Here is a 20832-nt window from a genome sequence, read left to right as displayed (position 1 = left end):
GAGAGCTGACCTCATGCACGTAGCACAGTTCGTACTGCATATCCGTCTAATGTATCCATTAAATTATATGCGGTACAATTCATTTTTTCAAAGCCGTTCCAGTGTATGACTTGAGCATTCGTGGGGCCGATTTATGAGATTCGTGGGGCCAATTTATGAGATTCGTGCACACACACATCGTCATGCTAGGGATCAACATGCTACAAGATATGAGATTAATTTAGGTCCGCCGGAGGCGTGTGAGCCAACATCCTAGGATGGCTCCATAGAATCAGACCCTGAGACCTCATTCCACAACACCCCCGCTGTGGTGAGAGAAACAGTGAGTCCTGGTAAGACGGCAAAACAGGAGAGTGATTTTATTCGGGAAAGTATTCCTGAAGTTTGAAACCAGGAATAAGGGCAAACAGACAAAATATAAAGTTCCCTGTTTTAACTTTACACAAGGGCCAACGTTTGAATAATAACTTTTCATGTCAAGGGAGCATTGTGTGTGTCTCTGTGCAGTCCCATCTCATTTCCATATATGGACAACAAACAGATAACTGGGCTTATGAAGAGGACAAGAATGTGACGATACGTGCAAATATGTGTAAGTGATGATGAACTGTTGTCGCACAGTATCAAGATCGTGGTACTTTCCTGATTTATGATTCTCATTCATTCATTAATATTTACACAGATGGAACAGCCACCAGGGACTGGGGGAGACAGGGATCGAACCACCAGCCTTCTGGTTAGTGGACGCCCCCCTCTACCTCTTTAGCGACACCCGTTTACACAACACAAACAGAGGTGATATCCGGCGTCTCCCATCAGAGATGCAGAGGCGACAATGCGTTCATCAATTTCTATTATGACGTACAGAGCTGGACATGTGGAATCTATTTGCGTGTCAAACACAGAGAAACCCCCCTCAGCAGCGGGTTGCAACACTCCTCTAATGCAGCAGATAATTGTTAACCTACGTTGTAAACTCATACCATTCATACATACAGTTTAGCAGAATAGGAGCAGCATCTGCAGAGCTGCACACACATGTACACACACACATGCACACACACACACACACACACACACACAAGAAATATCCATCTCATTATTCTGTGATTTACGGTGTTGTCTTTGTTTACTTATAAACCAGGTCAAAGATAAAAAAAATGCCAGGAGCTTGTGATGCACAATCAAGTTTATTCTGAATCCCAGTACTCAAACCTGTGTAATTCTATTCACTAAGTCAACAGCATGAAACGTCTTAACACAAACAACAAAAGTCAAATGAGCTCAGCCAATTCCAAAATAGCTCATGATCAAAGGTCCAGTGTGTAGGATGTGTGAGGCTCTATGGGAGACGGGATATAACAGTCATAATTATGTTTCCAATTAGAAATGGCCTGGAACTAAGAATCCTTTTTTCGTTGTCTCAGAATGAACCTTTAATATCCACGTCGGGAGTGGATCCTCTTTCATGGAGTCGGCTATGTTGAACCACCAAGTTTCTACAGTGGTTCAACAGGAAATGTGATATTCATGCAGTTATTGGCCAGAGGTGTGGAGGATAGAGAAGAAGGTGATAAAAAGCCACTTTTGTCTTTCTTTACACAACTATTTCTGTCACTTTTTCATGTGAACAACCCAGTGCACCACGATGTTTTCCTTACAGGAGACACCGTCCGCTCTGTTAGCCCCATATTTATACTTAATCATCGCATCCCATTCCTTTCAATAACAGCAGGCTTTTTGTTTGCTTTGGCTTTAATGCCAATTGATGCATTGGGCCAACAAGCCTACCCAACCCTTAATTCAGGTGGAAAAGAATTCAAGGCAGCAACAGTGGAGAGCCAAATGGAAAACTTCCAAAAAGTGCCCCTCGGCATGATTGTGCTGTTGTTGAGTGAGTTTGGCAGATTAACAGACTATTATTGGTAAAAACCTGCGTTTGGTAATGTGTTTCATGGAGTAGGTCGTAGTCTGCCAGATCTAATGGCAGCTACTGTAGCTGGCTCCACATCATTTACAGTATCCCGGACAAGGCGGCGTTCTTATCGGGTCCACGACCTGTGGAATAATACAGGACACCTGACCAAACGCCCTTGTTCTGATACAGCCCCAGCGCACCGGCAACAAGGAGTGTATGACCAAGCTGTCGTTCACACCACGTAGATGTGAAGAGTAAGGTAAAGTGAGTCGTGTTCTGGCACTCTTGCAGGGGGGAAAAAAGAAAGAGGGGGGAAATAGCTGCTGCAGGGGGAAAAATGAGAAGTCAAATAATCCATGTGCTGCCCCTGATGTTTATTCAACCCTTCCTTGCACAAACACTCGCTGTCAAAGACACTTAACTCCAGTTACTCAGCGGTGTGTGTGCGTGTGTGTGTGCGTGCGTGCGTGCGTGCGTGCGTGCGTGCGTGCGTGTATGTGTGTGCGCGCGTGTGCCCAATGTAAGCAATGCAATCACTTCTACAAGCTGACATTTTACACCGCGTCTCGGTCCAGCTGCTGGACTCTTTGTCCCACCCTGGAACGGTCATTAAATGCCAAATGCACTCATTTTACCGCGCAGCTCAACTCCCGAAACTGGTTCACAAGTGCTGTTCTTATGTTCCTTGTTATGGCTGTGACCCGGGTCCAAACATAGAAAATGTCAACAGTTGTTTATGGAAAGTTTTCCGTGGCACAGGAAAACAAGGTCTTCCACATTTGCTAAACAAAGCACCAGGATGTGCAGTGCGAGAGATGACCAAGCGATGACCGGCACATACCACCGGCTCCCTCGAGACATTATTAACCCCTCCTCCTCAATTCAGGGCGGGACAGATCCAAGAATCTCAAGCTGATTGTCTGTAAAAAGCAGTGCAAGCTGTTAATCTTTACTTTTTTTTAAAAAAGCTATCAACACACAATGACAGGACTTCCAGAGTAACAAGGGAAAGGGAAGTAAGAGTGAACCCCAAGCCCCAGCTGTTTTCTCTCTTCCTCTCCTGTCTCGTGTCCCTCTGACGTCATTCTTCCTGCCTAACGTAAAAAAAAACTAAAAATCTCTCACACAGCTGCTGCCGCCGCCGCAGAGGCAGGGAGCCGCTCACGTATCGTCATCTGTTTCGTCAGTCCCCACTCATGTTGGTGTGCATGACATCAATTAAAGGCTAAATCCGCCCCGCCACCGCTGACCACAACAGCGTGGCTGAGTCGTAAGACGTCGTGTTGTGGTTCCCCTGATGCCGTCCAGCTGTGCCGGAGGACAGTGTTTATTGGGCTGCACAGCCGAGCGGAGGAGACGGAGAGGGAGACGCAGGGGAGGCCAATTTGTCTTCTTCTTTTTTTCCCCCTCTATGCTGTTTCGGACATATCTGTGCGACTCATCATGTGTAATGGGATGATCCCGAGCCATGAATGTGCACTGCCTTTTAAGGGGGTTTGCAGAGGGATAAAGGCTCCATTAAGGGTTCAAGAGTCACACTTGTCCTTGAATTTAATATCAAACAGCACATTCATCGCAGGATTTATGGCAATATTTGCCAAACATCTGGAGGCAGGGAACATCTTTTACCTACGCAAAACAAACGGCGCCTGATTCCAAAAACCTGCTTCCTGTCACTTGTAAGTTAAAAACAGATGTAAAACTAACCAGTGAAGATGCCTCTTTTTAAGGGGATAACTTTGAAAGGATGAGACGAGCGAACAAGACTTGAATTTTCATTCAATCAACTGGCCCCGTAAATGCTACTGAATTTGGATAGAGCGGCCAGAGAGTCCCAGAATGACCTCTAAAAGCCCCGAGACCACAGAGACCATCCTGCTTGTTGTTATGAGAACAGAGCTTCCAATAAAAAGATTCTTAAATGCCTTTGGCATTGTTTGCGTGTGTGTGTGTGTGTGTGTGTGTGTGTGTGTGTGTGTGTGTGTGTGTGTGTGTGTGTGTGTGTGTGTGTGTGTGTGTGTGTGTGTGTGTGTGTGTGCACGCAGTTATACACACTGCAGTGCCTCTGCACGAGAGCTTTAGAGGACTTTAGCATACTTCCTCTTCCAGAAAAAAATGGGGAAAACAAACAGTGCCTTTATTACAGTAATGAATATGCTTTGGGAGGCAAATTATATTATTTTCCATCAACTCCCACTCATTAAATGCCAAGACTGGCTCAGGGAAACCTGTGACATTTGACTTTGTTGGCACTAAACACTGCGGTCCTCTGCTATTGCTCGACCTCTGACCCTTTGGTTCTAGATACTCGCAACAGCATCACTCACTGTATCGGTCATACAGTAACTGCTCCAGCTAACCGAGCCATCTGACTGCAACTAAAGCCTGATAAAAACTGGCGTTGACATTGTCACTTTAAGTTTATGTCTTACACATCAATGAATGCCAACAGATGGTTTGTGCATGTACAGTACATGCAGACACGCACATACAGCCGCAGAGAAGATTGAGGTTAAGACATGGGCAGGAGTGCAGATGCTTTATGTCCACTTACAGCACACACACACACACACACACACACACACACACACACACACACACACACACACACACACACACACACACACACACACACACACACACACACACACACACACACACACACACACACACACACACACACACACACACACACACACACACACACACCAACTGTACATTGAGCCAAGCTCTTTTTACTCTGTGCTCACATTACTCACAGTTCCAAGCGGCAACACTCATTCAGAAAAAACAGTGAGCAACATAACAACAAGAACGCAAGCAGAGGTTTTGAAGAATAAAAAAATGTAATGAGGATAGACAGGTGGCAGAACTACAGACAAGCATGGACAAAATGCCTCACACCCCCTTCATAAAACACTGGGCAAACTGAAGAGCACCTTCGGTGGCAGAGTCGTTCAACCTCACTGTTGTTGGAGTGGTACAGGAAGTCGGTCCTGGCGACTGCCATGACTTTTTACTTATTTACTTATCTACCTCCACCAGGCCCATGTGATCACTGCACTGGACTAAATGTAATCATATTTCTGAGAAACCATAATCTGATTTACTTTGTTTTTGTACTGCACCTTATTTAACTGTTTCAGGTGTTTAACTGTGTTTTTGTCTCTTTTTTTTTTTAACTAACTCTGTATTTTGTATTTGGGCAAAATTGCTGCTGCTGCTGCTGCTGCTGCTATGACAAATTAATTTCCCTTCAGGGGTTAATAAAGTAATCTATCTATCTATGAGAGCTCCATGTTCATTTTCACTGATACAGTCACTGTCGAGTCAGCGCATCCCTACATTCAGCCTGATCTAACCTGGTCTGATCTCTGCAGAGGAGATGCTTCAACACAGACTGAGGAGGAGCAGAGCAGGGACCCCGGGACCCCGGGACCCCGGGACCATGGGACCATGGGACCCATGGTTGGACCCCCCTCGAACCGGCCTTGTCACATGGGTCAAAGTCTCGGGTGATGCACAATGAGCTCAGTGTGCCGCTCTCACCTCACAGATTCATCCACATGGAGGTGGAGTGCAGCTCTGGCCGGCAATCTGGCAGTATATGTATATATTTGCATAGTAGAGGTCGGGTACAACACAAGGCTCCCTGTGTCCGACGCTGCACTAAAGGAGGTCAGAGACGAGCGGGCTTGACGGACAGGTAGACGGGCAGATTACAGAAACTGCTTTGAGCAACAAATGACAGGAGAAAGAAGCTTGTCTGGATACATTTTCCTTCCCGTCGAGCTGAAATGAAGTGCTTCATCACAAGCTGTTCTTTATGAAACAAACTTCAAGACCATGCCATTTTGGTCACGGCCTCCACCTATGGGTTTTTTTTCATGTGGTCAGCTGGTTCAACTTAAAACCCTCCAAGGTCAAATGTGTGTGTGATGACGGAACGTTTTCAACTCCACTCTTCCTGTGTTTACATACATCACAACAAGAACACAGACCCTCTCCTTGTTTGAACTGCAACACATGCAAAGTTTTTAAAGCTATAACAAGCTGCTTTGACTCATAATTTTATTTGCTCGTCTATGGAAATGAGGGACTGACACAGGGAGTCGATAAACTTCTTAAAGGGGAACTGAGGAGAGTTAATGAACATCACTCTTAATGAGGGAAAAATGACACATGCAAACAATTTTTTTTCTTCTACACTGTCATACATACACTGACATGGTGCAACTTCTGTCTGCTTCTGGCGTCCCTCTCTGTTTGTCATCTTCCTTCCACTGACTCTCCTCTCCTCCGGTTGCACTGTGGGAGCATCAGGATGTACTTCTCGTATCTAGGGGGGAAAAAAGTGCTCCGACTGCCCCAATGTACAAACAATTGGCTGTGTCCCGTCTCCTTCCCCGTGAATTTATGCGTGACTGCAGCACAATTTGGAGCAGAACTATTTATAGCCATTGCCATCAGCACCCTGCAGCCTGAAAGTCACACCAGGAGGTTTGGGGATGGGGGGGAGTCCTTGAGCTCCTCTGTCAATGAGGGGCATTGCAGTAACAAGTTTGCTGATGAGGTTCGTGAAGTCGCACTGCGCCCACCGTCCGTTTCTCCAAAGACGCACTGTGTAACTACACACACACATGCACACACACATGCACACACACATGCACGCATGCATGCATGCATGCATGCACACACACACACACACACCCATGCTCATGCGTGTGCAACACAAACTCAAACGCCCGCATGCTCATAATGTTTGCTCACACCTGCGCACGTGTGCGCATGCAATCTGTGGAGAAGAGTTGGCCACGTGTGTATTTACTATGTCTTGTGCTGCAGATGTCACACCGCAATTAAAGTGATGATGGGTCAACTTTTTCTTCCAACAGTAAAAAGCCACAGGGCTAAAAAATGAGTATTTCTAGTTAGAGTAACAGGAAGGCAAGGTAATATAGAAACTTACTTTATAACCTTTTGGGGGGAGTTCCAGAAAGAGTTAACGTATCCGCCCCGGGCCACCGTACAGTAACGTCCAGTCTGCTCCCGGTCAGATTAGAAACCAAAACAAAGTGAAGAGTCCAGTGTTCATCTCCGACACGACGAGTCCCGCTCCGCCGCTGACTGATGCTCTCTGGGATGAGGAGGGAGGGAACCCTGTGCCCTGCTCCCAGGCTCGCAGCCAATCAGTGTCACCGTGGTTCCGGCCTCTCGGCCAATCGCGTGCCTCTTGTTCCCCGGCCGACCCGCCCTCCGCCTCCCTGCTGGAAGTTCCCATAGCTGAGGGCGGAGAGGAGAGTGACAGAGAGAGATCATGTTCTTTAAAAGCTTGATTTATCAGTTAAGTTTTTTCTATAGTTTAAAATCGTAAAATTGTGTTTGTGTATTTTTTCTAAATTAATTTTGTTGTGCTTATCCAGGTGCTTATCCAAGTCCAGGCTGACCCTGCTTTACTACTTTCTATATGGTGTATACTATTTCTAACTCTGTGTTGTGTGTGTGTGTGTGTGTGTGTGTTTGTATTGTATGTTTAAGTTCAATAACCCCTCCTCCACTGACTTTTGTATAGAGTACAACCACAGTGTTTATTCATATTGATATTTTATATTTTGCTATTTTTTTTTATATTTTGCTATTTATATTGTCAAATCTTGTGAGCTGCTAAATTGTGTTTCCTTGTCTTAATACAATGACAATAAAGTGTATTACTTATTTAAACTGTACTTTTTAAACTACTTTTTACTGATGTTTCTATTTTTACTATCTACCTTTGCTGCTGTAAAATTTTCCAAATTTCCCCATTGTAGCATTAATTACGGATCATCTTATCATATCTTAAAAGAATTATTTAATTTTTTTCAATCAGACTCACAAGGGGTGTCACCGTGGGATGAGGTATGTTTTATTCAGTATTTTTCAGGTGTAAAACTGTAAATCTTACGAATTTGGATATTGATAATGAGTTCTTCCACATTCTGTTCCCACACAACTGGGTTGAGTGAGTTTCCAAAATCCGGCTGCCATTTTTTTTCTGTGTCTGAAAATTGCTATTGGAGAAGGAAAAAGAGGAAGAAGTTTATAGACACCTGAAACCAATCAAGTATCTATAATTTACTAGTTGTATAAGCTATTATATCCAGATTTTCATGGAAACCGTATCTAACTACCTTTTGATGATATTTTTTATAATATAGGAGAAAGGTGTGTTCTTTCAAAATTTTGTTATCATTTTTGCAAATGGACTTGTGGCATTGTCCTGAAGTATGTTATCTCCACGCAAAAGTGCATTGATCAATTCTTTGCCGACCGCTAAAAAAGAGTGGGTTTTTCCAAAGTTGGAGGGAGAGAGATGCCCATGATACCTAAACTCCTGTGAATCAAGTGAACCATACGAACTGAGGATATGATCATTGGGTTGTTCAACCTTGCAATGGGTTTGGAGCGATAACGTAATGAAGCTAGAGAAATGGATTTGTTACGCTCTGCGAGGATGGAGGAATAGTAGGAATAGCTCAACATTTGCATGCTAGACGTGAAGATTGATATCACTCTCTCATATCTGTTCGTTGAATATAAAGCTTCTGCCAGGAGCTCACATTACACGAAAGAGAGTAGGGGATTCACTTAAGGACATGCCAAAAACAACACCGATTTCCTTGTCCAACCTTTCCTTGGGAAAACGACACGGGGATGGCAGTGCAACATAAAGAGAAATAATCACTGAATTTGGATTGACATCTTAGTAGTACACAGTACCACACTCACACATGAACTCACAATTCCCAGAGATGATGCAGCTCTTTTGCTCCAGCGACAAGGAGGAATACAGTGTACGTAAAAATACATGGCGACCAGGCAGGGGATGTTTGCTCTACTTGTGTACTGCTGAAATGGACTCTGTCATATTTATTTAGGCTGGCTATTGGAGGCGCACACTGACGCACACATGCACACATACTACGACACCTTTACTTTCACCCTGGAGGTGCTGGAACCACGGATTCTCACCTCAGCCAAGGGGGTGAACTCTGAGCTGCATGTCTGGTTATCTGGGACATTTGGATGAGGATCTCAGATTTTTTTAAAAAACAACTGTGCTCAGAGCTTTGTGTGCATGTTTCATTTGGAGAGTCAAGATGATGTCACGATGATCAATGCAATGTGCGCCCTTTCAAGAGTGGAGTAGCCAGGGCTCGAATATACTTGTGTACAAATTAAGGTGGTACTTAGCTAATTTTTACACACGAGCATCAGTTTACTTGTGGTGAGGACTTCTACCAGTACATTGTTGACGTCGGACAACGACGTCGTGTAGAAAATCAAATGTAGAAGAATAATCCTAAAGGAATAGTTTGTGTTATCCACTTATTCTCCTTTTTTTGGCAAATACTTAGACGGTTCATGCCACTAGCCAATCCTGTCTGCAAGAGATTATATCCATATATTTTTGAACTATTTTCCCAATTACATTGTAGGTGGTGTTGCTTGTAGGTGGTGGCTGGGATGGATGGATGGAAGGCGTACACATGACTGCCACACCAAAGGCCAGAGGTTGCATCCATTCTTTTGTTTTTTTGGTTGTGTTAGGGCGAGAAAAATACTTTGGAAAAGATCATAAAATTAGGTTTGATGTGAATAAACACATTGTGTCTCAAGTCCAGACTACAAAAGTGCTGTGTGATCCTTCACATAACCAGAAAAAAGTTAAATAACGCCGTAGTCACAAGAAACTCCTTTTAAACTCCAAGCACAGATACTACTACTGAATACGTTGTCCCTGAGCATTTTAGAGATCCTTTCAGGATCAACGTATGTTTAAAAAAACAAACATTTTCCCATCATCTTAATATAATATATGATCCGGCAGCAATTATGTTTCCTAGGACACACATTTGCTGTTGCAAATTAGTTGCGTATAAACGTAATTACAGGGTTGCACTTGAAGTCTTTGGTGAGGATGCCAAAGAATAGTTGCTGGTCATGGCAATGACGTGTATCGAAGAGGAGATGACCGCCAGACCCGGCCTGGAGTCAGTCTTAAGATGTGTCAGAAGATTTCCTCCTGGGGTCTTAAAGATTGACAGATGTGGGCTTTCATAGGCATGAGGGGTCAGATGAAAAGACACAAGTGCACAACTTGCATTATGGCAAATGTATGATCAAGCATTTTTCTAGCTTGACCACACGAGGGACAAAAAATTTGGAATATCACAACATCTGTATATCACAACATCTGCTGCATTGCCTTTAACAGTCATTTTGCAAATCTCAGAAGTGTCTTGAAGTGTGGTATTAAAATGAAAATGAAATAGGACAGTCAAAGTGGAACTCATCATGTGGATTGAAGGTGACCTCTGGATTTAAAAATCTGATCACATTGCTGCAAAAAGACCCATGAGCAGCTTGATGGCTAACACATGAACTAAATGTACGACAAACATCAGGAATGATCAAATCAAATCAAAGTGTGCACCTTATGAGAGGCCCCTTTGGACAACTGCTGCCGATTCCGCCTCCTTGTCTTGTCTCACAAGTCATGGAACATGTTCAGCTTAGGGCTCTCGTGCAGACAAACAGCTGAAGACATCCTATTATTGCATTTGTATTTCTGATTCCTGTCAATCGGTCCATGTTCAGACTGTTAAGCTAAAAAAAAAAAAATATGATGACAAACAATGATTACAATAACATGGTTGAGCGAAGCTCAAAGAATATATCAGGAAAAACACTGAGAGAGATGAGACTATGGGAAATGGCAACTGGGCAAATGTAACTTTGCTGTTGATTCTTTTCAGAATTTCTGAGAACACATTTTTTGAGGTAATGTTCCCATTGCTCCCCGCCTGAAGAGACTCTTGCATATACACACCGAAGGTAATGTACCTGTCATACAAATATTGACTGGGAACATGAACAGCTGTAACGGCCCGCTCTTTTTCACAAGTGGATAATAGTGATGATATCTGAATCAGACTACCTTTTTCTCCCATCTCTTCCATTTTTGATACAAGATGGAAGAAGAAATTGTTTTGGGTTGGGGTTTTTTCAACTTGCAGGAACCATCTCTCTTAGCTTATTATGAGTCGGTGAAAAAGGTTTAATTCATCATTTGAGGCCATGTGTTGTTTAAAGGTAGGGATGGGACGATACCACTTTTTTTTGTCCCATCCGATACCAATCCTGCAACCATGAGTATCTGCCGATACCAATCCGATACTAATCTGATGCAATCTTTAACCCACTCATAAAATGAAATATTAATAATGCATTGTTCAGGATACACTTTGCTTAACCTAGCCAGCTAAAATCTCATACTCGACTGTAAGACATCACCTCCCCTAAAGGAAGACATAGACCGCAACTGTGACTGAGCTATGGAACACTGCTGTTTTATTTCTCACAGAACTTTTGGAAGAATGTTTTATGGTTGGCACCGTTCAAACGAGCAAAAAACAAATTGAACTGTAAACTGTTAATAAAATAATAATAAATTAACATCTTTTTTTTTTAGATATTAGCTTAGTAGATATAGGCCTTTATTTGGAATGTTTACTGTAATGTATCGGATCGGATTTTACTTCTTATTTATTCCGATATCCGATCCAGTCATATTGGCCAATATTGCCTCGATACCGATATGGAATATCGGATCAGGCAATCCCTAGTCAAAGGGAGGTAGTTAAAGGTAGTTAAAGTTAAATTCAAGTTTTGTGTCTGGAAAGCAAGCCAGCAAGAGGCAAGAGGCAGGCACACAGGGATACAAGCATCAGGGCAGGCAGGCCCGCAGGGAGCAGCCGGGCAAACAGGCAGCCGGGCTGGGACTCAGCAAAGCGAGCAAGCAGAGTGCTACTGTATGAAGCTGTCTGGCCCCGAGGCTCGTCAAACTCACTGGAGTGGAAGGGTTATGCTAATACCATGCAAAGGGTGTACGCTTTGTTCCGACTTTGTGCCGTTGCATCAACACATCACACACTGCACTGGGGACGCAGCAGGAGAGTTAGTACAAATTTACATCTGTGATTTGTCAGAGCAAAAGGAAAATTGTTCAGTCTTTAATCCAAAAAACCCTGAAGGATGCGAGGCTGAGGATTCCTTGAGCGCGTGAAAAATAGGAAAGCAGGCTACTTTAATAGCCTTTCTCTGCTGCCTGTCCTTAAGCAGATATGACAGCATGCAGCCACAGAGGCATCAGTTGACACACACACACACACACACACACAGCAGATCCAGATTCACTCTGCTGAGGGTGGCGATCAATAAGTTGGTTTTGGGACAGGTTATGTACTGCCGCGGGGTCGATAAGTACCTGGAAAACATCTCTGGGGCCGAAAATGGACAGCATTTGTTCCGGCGCTGTGCATCCCAGAGCTGCTGCACAAGCTGTTGACAGCAACCACCTGGGAGAGATGCTCTTTATGGTGTGGAGACTCCGGTAAACCCAGAAAATTCATTTTTCATGCAGAGTTGAACGCAAACCAAACATGCAATTGCTAATGTGCTAAGATGATGCTTACAATTTCTCAACTTCTCAACTCTTTTTTTTATCGGTCATGTCTTTAGATTTAGACTGTTGACCAGGCCAAAACAAGCTATGTCAGAAATCACCTTGGGATCTGAGAAATCATATTTGCTCTACTCCCTGACCAAAAGAGGTCATTTATTTTAGGCTTCAGCATAAAACATTTCCAAACAGAGTTCTCTTTCACTTGGTCCTGACAGTTAAAAATCTATATATATATATATATTTATTTTTTTTACTATATCTACAGTCACACAGGAGCCTTGAGGAAATGCAGGGCTATACGACTCAAGAGAGATGACACATAATGGTACATTGTTTGTTTGTGGTGACTGACATTAAACACAGGAACATGATGACAGTACAGATACAGAAAACCGGTCTTCCTTTTTACAGCGTCAGCACTGCCAGCTGTACCAACCAAAAACAGAGGCCAGGTTCCAAGCATATCACATCAACTTCACACAGACATTTTCAATTTGATGGCATTGAAAATGGAAGCAGACTTTGTTAGGACGGTACATAAAAGGCACAACACACAGGCTTCAACATCCTTTTTTTGTCTGCTGCCCTGGTCTTGGTGTCTATTATTTGAAATTTGACAAGCCACATTAAACTCATTCTAAAAAAAATGTTTTACAGGTCTTAAAAGGAAGAGAAGGTAGATAAGACAGAGAAAGGTATTTCTGTGAACTCAGTCGTAATTTTGCCTAGGGGATAAAAATGGCTAGAGCTGGCCCTGGTCACAAGTCCCATCTCTGGTGCTGTTGAGAAATCGAAACTCAAACCTCGTCACTGTTGCACTTGATGTGCAGCCGCCCGGAAGCCGCCCTGATCCGATGAATTACAGTGTCCACAAAGAAAGCAATACCCATCTAGCTTTTGTTCTTTCACTTATCTGCTATCAGCTCGTCATGTGTTACTGTGACTCTGCAGTTGTAAAAGTCCACTAGGCAGTCGCCACTGGAGAGCACAGCAACACATTTAGTGATGTAGTGTGATGTCACCTTTAATTGTGTCGAAGTGGAACACCGGTGTCATGCTGCATGCAGGGCTCACCATCAAATCTTGAGTAACTCCTCTGTTTTATATTTACAATGGATCACAACTTATTTTCTTTGCTCAAAGTAAAACATTTCCAAGAAGGAAGAGTCACGGAACTTTCACAGATGAGAAAACATCACATTCACTGGGCCATTTGAACTTGAAATAGATTAGGATGAAGAAGAAAATGTCACCGCACAAACACGATTAGAGCTTGTTCAACTCATCTATAGATTCACTCTGACAGACATAGAAAATGTTTATTTGCAGTCTCAGACCTAAATGAGACTTGAGTTTCCAACACATAATATATAACAATTTGAGGATGGGATGGGACATAGTTTGGCCAAAGTTAATGATCCAGATATTATTGGACATATCAAAGTTAATGTCTTACAAACAAGTCTCTAGTGTATGTTGGTGGCAGATGTTTAGCCTGATGATGAATTTGTCGCTTCTGCTGTTTTCATTAGGCAAATTTGAGTCAAATGTTCTGTGCAATGTTCTGTGCACAATCACACATATTGAAACTAGAATTTAAATCTGTCAAACATTTTTTAGAAATGATATCGCTGTGTGGTGAAAGGCAGCAACAGATCCCGTTGACTGACTTACCTCACTTGTGTAACACAAATTTGAGACGATGAGCCGTCTCACATGTTCAGCATGATAATGACCTAGTTATTCTGTCCTCTCTCCACAGTATAACGCTGTGAGGACCTGCGAGGGTCGCTCGGAGACAGACAGGGGCTGTTGAAACTCATCACGGTGGAGAGCGGTCATCCGTGCCCACCAAGGGTTGGGGTGTCCTGCTGCCTGCTCTCATCTCTTCATTCAACACAGTTTGCAGCATATTCATATGGAAAGGAAAAAAAGAGGGACTTAAAATGATTTCTGTAGATGCATCTCGCAGGGACGGGCACTTTGCTTTTATGCATGAAAAGCTCTCATGTTTGCCATCACACAGCTGAGTGTCATTCAGACAGAAAAGCTCTGGGGCTGTTGGATGGTGGCAGTGTCATTAAGGACCACTTAAGTGCAGAGGGACAGGTCAGTGTGCTCGCCTGTTTCCTGTGTGTGTGTGTGTGTGCGTGCGTGCGTGCGTGCGTGCGTGCGTGCGGGAGGCAGGAATTGAAACAGTATTAGACAGAGAGCTGTATTTTAGAATATAAAGCATTATACATATGAAGTATATAAATTCTATTTGCTCACGAATCCATTCAGCCAGAGGCCTTATTAGAATGTGTGCCATATTGCTCCATGAAGGGGATTTTTGCAATCAATTATGGTGATCCAGGATCTTACAATAGTGCACAGAAAACTAAGCAGCAAACTTTCTATAGACTTGTTTAACGGCACCTCCCGCTGGTGAAAATGACTCATCACAGTCAGGTCTAAGGATCGATCTCTTAAAGATGGAAGCATTGGCTCTAGATCAGTTCCTACACTCATTTTCAATTGAGCCTTATCAAATGTCTGAAAATGCTTCTATTGCATTTATTGACCCGTTTGAAACTATGCTATGACCACAAGTTTCAATCTGGACATTTATGGAGCTCCTTAACATAAAGTAGTCTTCAAAATTCTACACTTCAGCCTTTTTAAAATTATTATTACCCGTCTTACATTACTATAGTGGTGGACCCCCCCCTTTTAAATTATTCAATTTCCCCACAATATATAACAAAGACGCATTTCAAAGTACAATGATCATTTATTTTTGTATAAATACATAAAATACAATATAAACATTTTTCACATTTCTTACATTATTATAAAAAGGATCTGTGAAGGGAACTGAAGTCACCGACGTTATGCATGTGTAAATCTGAACGTAAACATGGGCTTCCACCTGAAAAAAGTGGAACGGTTTCCAGACCAAGGTTGATCCTATGTCCTCAGTCATCACATTGACTTTTCTGTGTAAGATCAGAATGATATAAAACTACACTCTTCAGACCTCAGCCCAAAAGGCAGCGCCCGACTCCAGTCATCTGAAGACCTTGTCGCCACAACGCTTCAATATATGACGCAAAACAAAAAAAATACTCCAAGCAGGAAAACAAGGCTGCTCATGTTTTCTGACTGGTTGGCAAGGTAGTGAATTTATGCAAATCTTTGCTGCAGCTCAGCTAGGGTTATTTTTGCATTGTGCTTCAGTAAGGAAGCAGTGGCTTAAGCTCTGAAACCAGTAAGAACCACAGTCATTCATCCACTATTGCATCGGTCACACCACTGCTTCATAGGAGAATTAAGTCAGGAAACTCAATCGATGCCACCGTGGTAAAAGGTGGTTCCTTTCCTCTTAATGTCAGTACCGTCAGCAGCAGCTATGACTCAAGCCAGAGAAGTCGTCATGCGTGTGTGATCAAACCTCAAACACCCCTTTGTGAATGTGTGCAACCATTTAAACAACAACAAAAAAGGACGTGTGTAGGCTAATCACCATTCTTTTTTTTTTTTTTTTAAATGTTGACTCAGAACAGTCATCATTTTAGGCCCAGTGAAATAAACAACCCTTAACTTTTCAGTGCACAACTTAAAACCTTAAACTGGATTTCCAAAAAAAATCTTCTCAGAAGTAAGATCAAGTCACTTAGTATAAAAAACAAACAAACAAGTGATCTCAGCCTTAGAAGCTTTTTGAGGAGATCTAGTACAACTGAGGGTCCTGCAGTCTTTCCATAGGTGAAGCCCTACAGTCAGATTGAATAGTGGAGTGGATTTCTTCAAACCAAGGCAGATAAAGGGATATTCTGACAATTCCATTTTCCATAGGAGAACCCGGGCTTTACCTTCAGTATAAACAAATAAAAACCATTCTGTTTAGGTCTTAAATATAGCTTTGGTAATAATTTAAAGATTGTCTTTTTTGTATTTTGCAGTTGCAAGTAGAAACGCAATTAAAAAGAAAATACAAACAAAGTCAAAATAAAAAAATCTCACGACTACCACAGTGGCTTGCTGACGCAAATGAGGTCAACCACTAAACCCCCTGAACAGCAGAGTTGTGCGTCACTCGTCCTTATCATGATTGGCGTTTCCATTCATAACCCCATTGCTGTGGTGTGCCCATCTCTGAGCCTGCAGAACTTTCGGCAGCCTCTTGCCCTTGGTGTAGGCGTGGTACCAGAAGTTGAGGAAGAGGAACAGGAAAATCAGGCCGTACAGGCCGATGATGTATATGAAGATGGGGAACTGGTAGGGGCAATCCATGAAGAAATACTGGGAGATGTGGCTCGTCACCATGACAAACTGGATCTGAGGAGCAACAAAAGAAAGGCTCTTTATAAAAATACACTTTGAACACATGATATATACTAAAGAAAAAAAGAAAGCAGCCGTGCAATAGACCACTTCACATACGAGCTGAATGGTAGTGAGGTATTTCTTCCACCACAGGTACTTCTGGTATTTGGGGCCCATGGCGGTGAGGCCGTAGTACGAGTACATGATGACATGGACGATGCAGTTGAGCAGGGCGTGGAATGTACCCATGCCGCCTGAAAGAGAGGGTGACCCGTGAATGACAATGTCAAAAGAAATTCATGGCTTGTCACAGAAAATCTTGCTTGTACACATTAGTAGGGGGGGGGGGGGGGGGGGGGGGGAAGAGTTCTACCTCCGGCAAAACGAACGCCAAACCACCAGGTGAAGGGCATGATGGAGTGATGGTAGACGTGGAGAAATGTCACCTGGGTGTTTTTCTTCCTCAGGACAAAGAAGACCTGGGGGAAAAAAAAAGAAAACATGCAAGTAGTTAAAGAACAGTTATTGCTCAGGGTTAAAACTGCTTTGATTAGACTAATGATCAAGGGTCACTTGGCACCTGCCAAATATTTGGCACTTACTGTGTCCAACATCTCGATGAACTTTGAGAAGTAGTAAAGCCAGCATGTTGCTGCCATCTAGAGGAGACAAGGACAATTTTAAGAAATGGTACCACCTTTTTTTTTTTTTTTTTTTTTTTTTTTTAAATACATTTGGAGCCAATTTCAGATTCAGGTCAATACAGAAAAATGTGTGCCTTACCCTCACGCCCTGTGGTGAATCAGAGAAGTCAATCAGGTCACAGTGAAAATTGTATCCTGTGCCCCATCCCGACATCACAAACTAAGAAAGGGAAAATTACAGAAAATTGTACTTTTTCAAACTTGTCCTTTGATGTAATATTAAAACACAGTAAGCCATACAGTGAGACTGGGTAATATTACACAATTAATCATTGTGAAAAATAAACCCATGCAGAGTTGACAATTCTATTGTAACATTTGTATAGACACATTACATAGAAACCCAACAGTGCCCACAATGAGCAAGAACAAAAAAAAAACCTCCCTTTTAACAGGAAGACATTTCTAGGAGAACCGGTGTCCGACCGGTTGGGGTGAGAGGAGAGAAAAGGGGGTTGAGAGGAAGAGGTAGGCAGGAAGAGAGTGAGAGAAGAGAGAGATGACAGTTGTATAACAATGACATGAGTGTTGAGACAAGATGGATACGTGACAAAGTCACGCTTGTCGAAGGTTGAAGTTATGTAGGTATTGGGCAACATTTGCAGAATACAGGGCACCTAGAGGGAAATCAGACCTGCCGATCTGGTTTCTCCTCAGCTCAATAGTCGGTTCATGAACCGAGAGAAGACAGTGTTGGCCTGCACCTTTGTTCCAATTTTAACAATGAGCTGAACACAAAATACTTCCGACCCCCACTGCGAGGCTGCGTGATATCCCTACGGACCACCCTTTCACATCAGTTTTGCAAAAGAGCACCCGAAGACTCACCTCGTAGCACATGTAGAGCGACAGAGCGACCACGCCAAAGTTGTAGACGATGAGAACTCCCTTGAGGTCGAAGGCTTTGCGGTTCTCCATTATCCGGGGCCCCAGTGACGTGACAAAGTAAATGTATGCTACAATGATGAGCGCTTGGGGCACAGGGGACGACATGAGGAACCAGTTCCCCGTGCGCCAGTCTGCAACAGAGATATGTTGACAGGTCTGTGAGGTCAGCGTTCAGATACAAAGATGCATTGTGGCGAAGCAGAAACCGACCCCCGACTAATGATAGTGGAGGGCCGTCAGTGACAAACGTGCCATAAAGCTACTTTTCACGGTCAAAGACTCACCTGCATTTTGGATGAACTCATCGTACATGAGCGCGGCCGAGGACTTTATATCGCTGAATTCCATTTTCAGATATGATTCTTACAGTTCACCTAAAAAGCAAAAGGCAGAGGTTGGGAAGTTAGTGAGGACCACAAGTTTGTTGGTGTTTCAATAAGAAGCCCCACACAGAATGAGTCAGTGAAGAAGTGGGAACACTGGTTTCAAATGATTGGGATTTTTTAAAAAAACAACAAAAAAGTTTCACATTAAGGAACTATTTATGTTACCAATGGATACTGGTTTCTTAACTTACATTTTTTTCCTCCACATACAACTGTTGATGTCATTTCAGGATAGAATTTTGGTTTAAAGACAGGAACGTTTGGAGAAATAATTAAATATATAAAAAAGGAGGCCATGCTGCCAGTCTTTGGTGCTCCTCCAAGCATCCGATGAAGACAGAGCGGCTTCATTGTCCTCCCTGTACAATCCTGGCTTTGTCTCGGTTATGTGAGAAACCACAGTTTGACTAGAATTCATTACAGAAACAAATGCAAGGCCGACGAACGAATTATCTTTTTGTCCGCGTGTCTTTTAAGGACGGTGCCATGATAAAACCTTGACCCTTTGTTAGGTTTTTTTTTTTTATTATACAAACTTGGCCTTCACAAAAAAATGGAAATGCTTTTCATAAATTAGTTAAGAAACTTTGTTTGCAGCCATGATGTAAAGTTTATTTATATATATATATATATATATATATATATAAATATATATATATATAGCAATTATGAGCTGCAAAAGAATAAGTGTGCAACCATTTTGATAATTGATTATAAGTGTGTCATTTTAAACAAAAGGAACAAAAACAAATTAGCACAGCTCCAGCGTGAGGATGCTCCACTTGTCTCCAGTCTTACAAGAATTCACTTTTTGTGATTGTTCAGTCTTCACCATTTACTCACGTTTTAAAGACCTAAAACTAATCCACAGACTCAAAACAGTTCTATGAACATGTCTGTAGACTCTCATTCATCCATGTCCTTTGTTATCCTCTCACCCAAGAGGCTTCTTCAGTTCTCAGTCGTCAAAAGAATCTACAGGTCCAGTCGCTCCTGATGAGAGCAACAACTCGTTGGCCCCTGATCACAAATCTAGTGGTGCACCACTCGGGTCAAGCACAGACTCAAGTGAACAAGTGACTGAAACGTCACTTTCATAAAGCGGAAGTCAAAGAAAACCCATGACATTCAATTGCATTTTCTAGAAAATGGTTCCACAGAATATAAAGATCGCATCACCCCCATGTCTTCTGGAGTCCTTTCTTGAGGGGCCCATATTTTTTCTATAGTACACATGGAGGCCTAGACTCAACCCCACGTGAGAGGCTTCCAAGGTGTGTCTAGTGCAACAGGTGTAAAAACCATTGGGTAAACCGTGGAGAGAGAAAAAAGGAAAAAAAAAGGGCATGGCTGTCTGCAGGCTCTACTCTAATGAAGACATGGCGAGTCTCGACACGCCGGCTCGTGTTACAGTCAGGGATCACTGACGTAGACAGGTGACTCCCATGGCACACCTCGTGTGATGCACTTCACGTTCATACGAGTCAGCGCGCACACACACACACACACCGAAGTAAAAGCATGTTGAACTCAACCTTGCGTGCCAAAAAAATAAAATAAGACAATTTGAACTTCAACACATTAACCGACGCCATCTCCTCGTATCGAGGATTTAAAGTTATGTTGAGACGTGAGGTCAAATAACCATCCTCATAACGGGCGGGCGCACGCCAACACGCCGGTATCAGTGCGAGCGCTCGACATGTGGCCGAGTTGATGAGCAACAAGTGATGCAAAGCGCGAAAATAAAAACCGGTCCGACGGCTTCCGTCCACCGTCCGCCTCACGAGGACAATGGCAGGAAGTGTCTCGGTCAACCGCACGTTTCTGCGTCGACGCACAGGTGTTCTCGAGCGTTCCTGTCTCCATGTGCTCCTCATAGTTGTCTGTTTTGTCTTCAAACAGAAACAAAGTCGGAATACTAACCTTCAGTGCTGCGGCAGTGTGGCCCCTCAAATCCAATTCTCTTGCGTCCGTCAAATTGCCTGTGGCCAAACCACCCGCACACCTGCGGCTCTTCGTGGGTGTGTCACCAGTTCTCTCCACTCGCACACACAGCGCGCTCTTTATGTCACCCAGAGGGGGGAGGGGGCGTGGCCTGGTGTCCGGCCGCGCCCATCC

The 20832-nt window shown here is 43.2% G+C and overlaps 2 protein-coding genes across 4 annotated transcripts in view; both read right to left on the bottom strand.

Annotated features, from left to right (window-relative positions):
• Positions 1–7038, bottom strand: part of pde4d (phosphodiesterase 4D, cAMP-specific) — a 147461-nt gene extending 140423 nt beyond the window's left edge. For 2 of the 3 annotated variants that reach the window (XM_035639779.2, XM_047329126.1), the window contains exon 1: positions 6888–7038. The gene's annotated coding sequence lies outside the window, so the exon portion shown is untranslated. Of the gene's footprint in view, positions 1–6139; positions 6227–6887 lie in introns of all 3 variants that reach the window. The other variant, XM_035639780.2, reaches the window with a different exon arrangement.
• An 8140-nt stretch (positions 7039–15178) lies between these two features.
• On the bottom strand, positions 15179–20778 carry elovl7a (ELOVL fatty acid elongase 7a). The gene is made up of 8 exons (XM_035640812.2): positions 20638–20778; positions 18610–18699; positions 18266–18456; positions 17517–17597; positions 17336–17392; positions 17107–17212; positions 16851–16987; positions 15179–16745 (listed from the first exon to the last, which is right to left on the bottom strand). Exons 2-8 carry the CDS (start codon positions 18671–18673, stop codon positions 16500–16502), a joined length of 882 nt encoding a protein of 293 aa, XP_035496705.1. The 5' UTR covers positions 18674–18699; positions 20638–20778; the 3' UTR covers positions 15179–16499.
• Positions 20779–20832: the final 54 nt, after the last annotated feature.

The sequence above is a fragment of the Scophthalmus maximus genome, chromosome 19, assembly GCF_022379125.1.
Source record: "Scophthalmus maximus strain ysfricsl-2021 chromosome 19, ASM2237912v1, whole genome shotgun sequence".
NCBI lineage: Eukaryota > Metazoa > Chordata > Actinopteri > Pleuronectiformes > Scophthalmidae > Scophthalmus > Scophthalmus maximus.
This window is presented reverse-complemented; position numbering and strand designations above follow the sequence as displayed.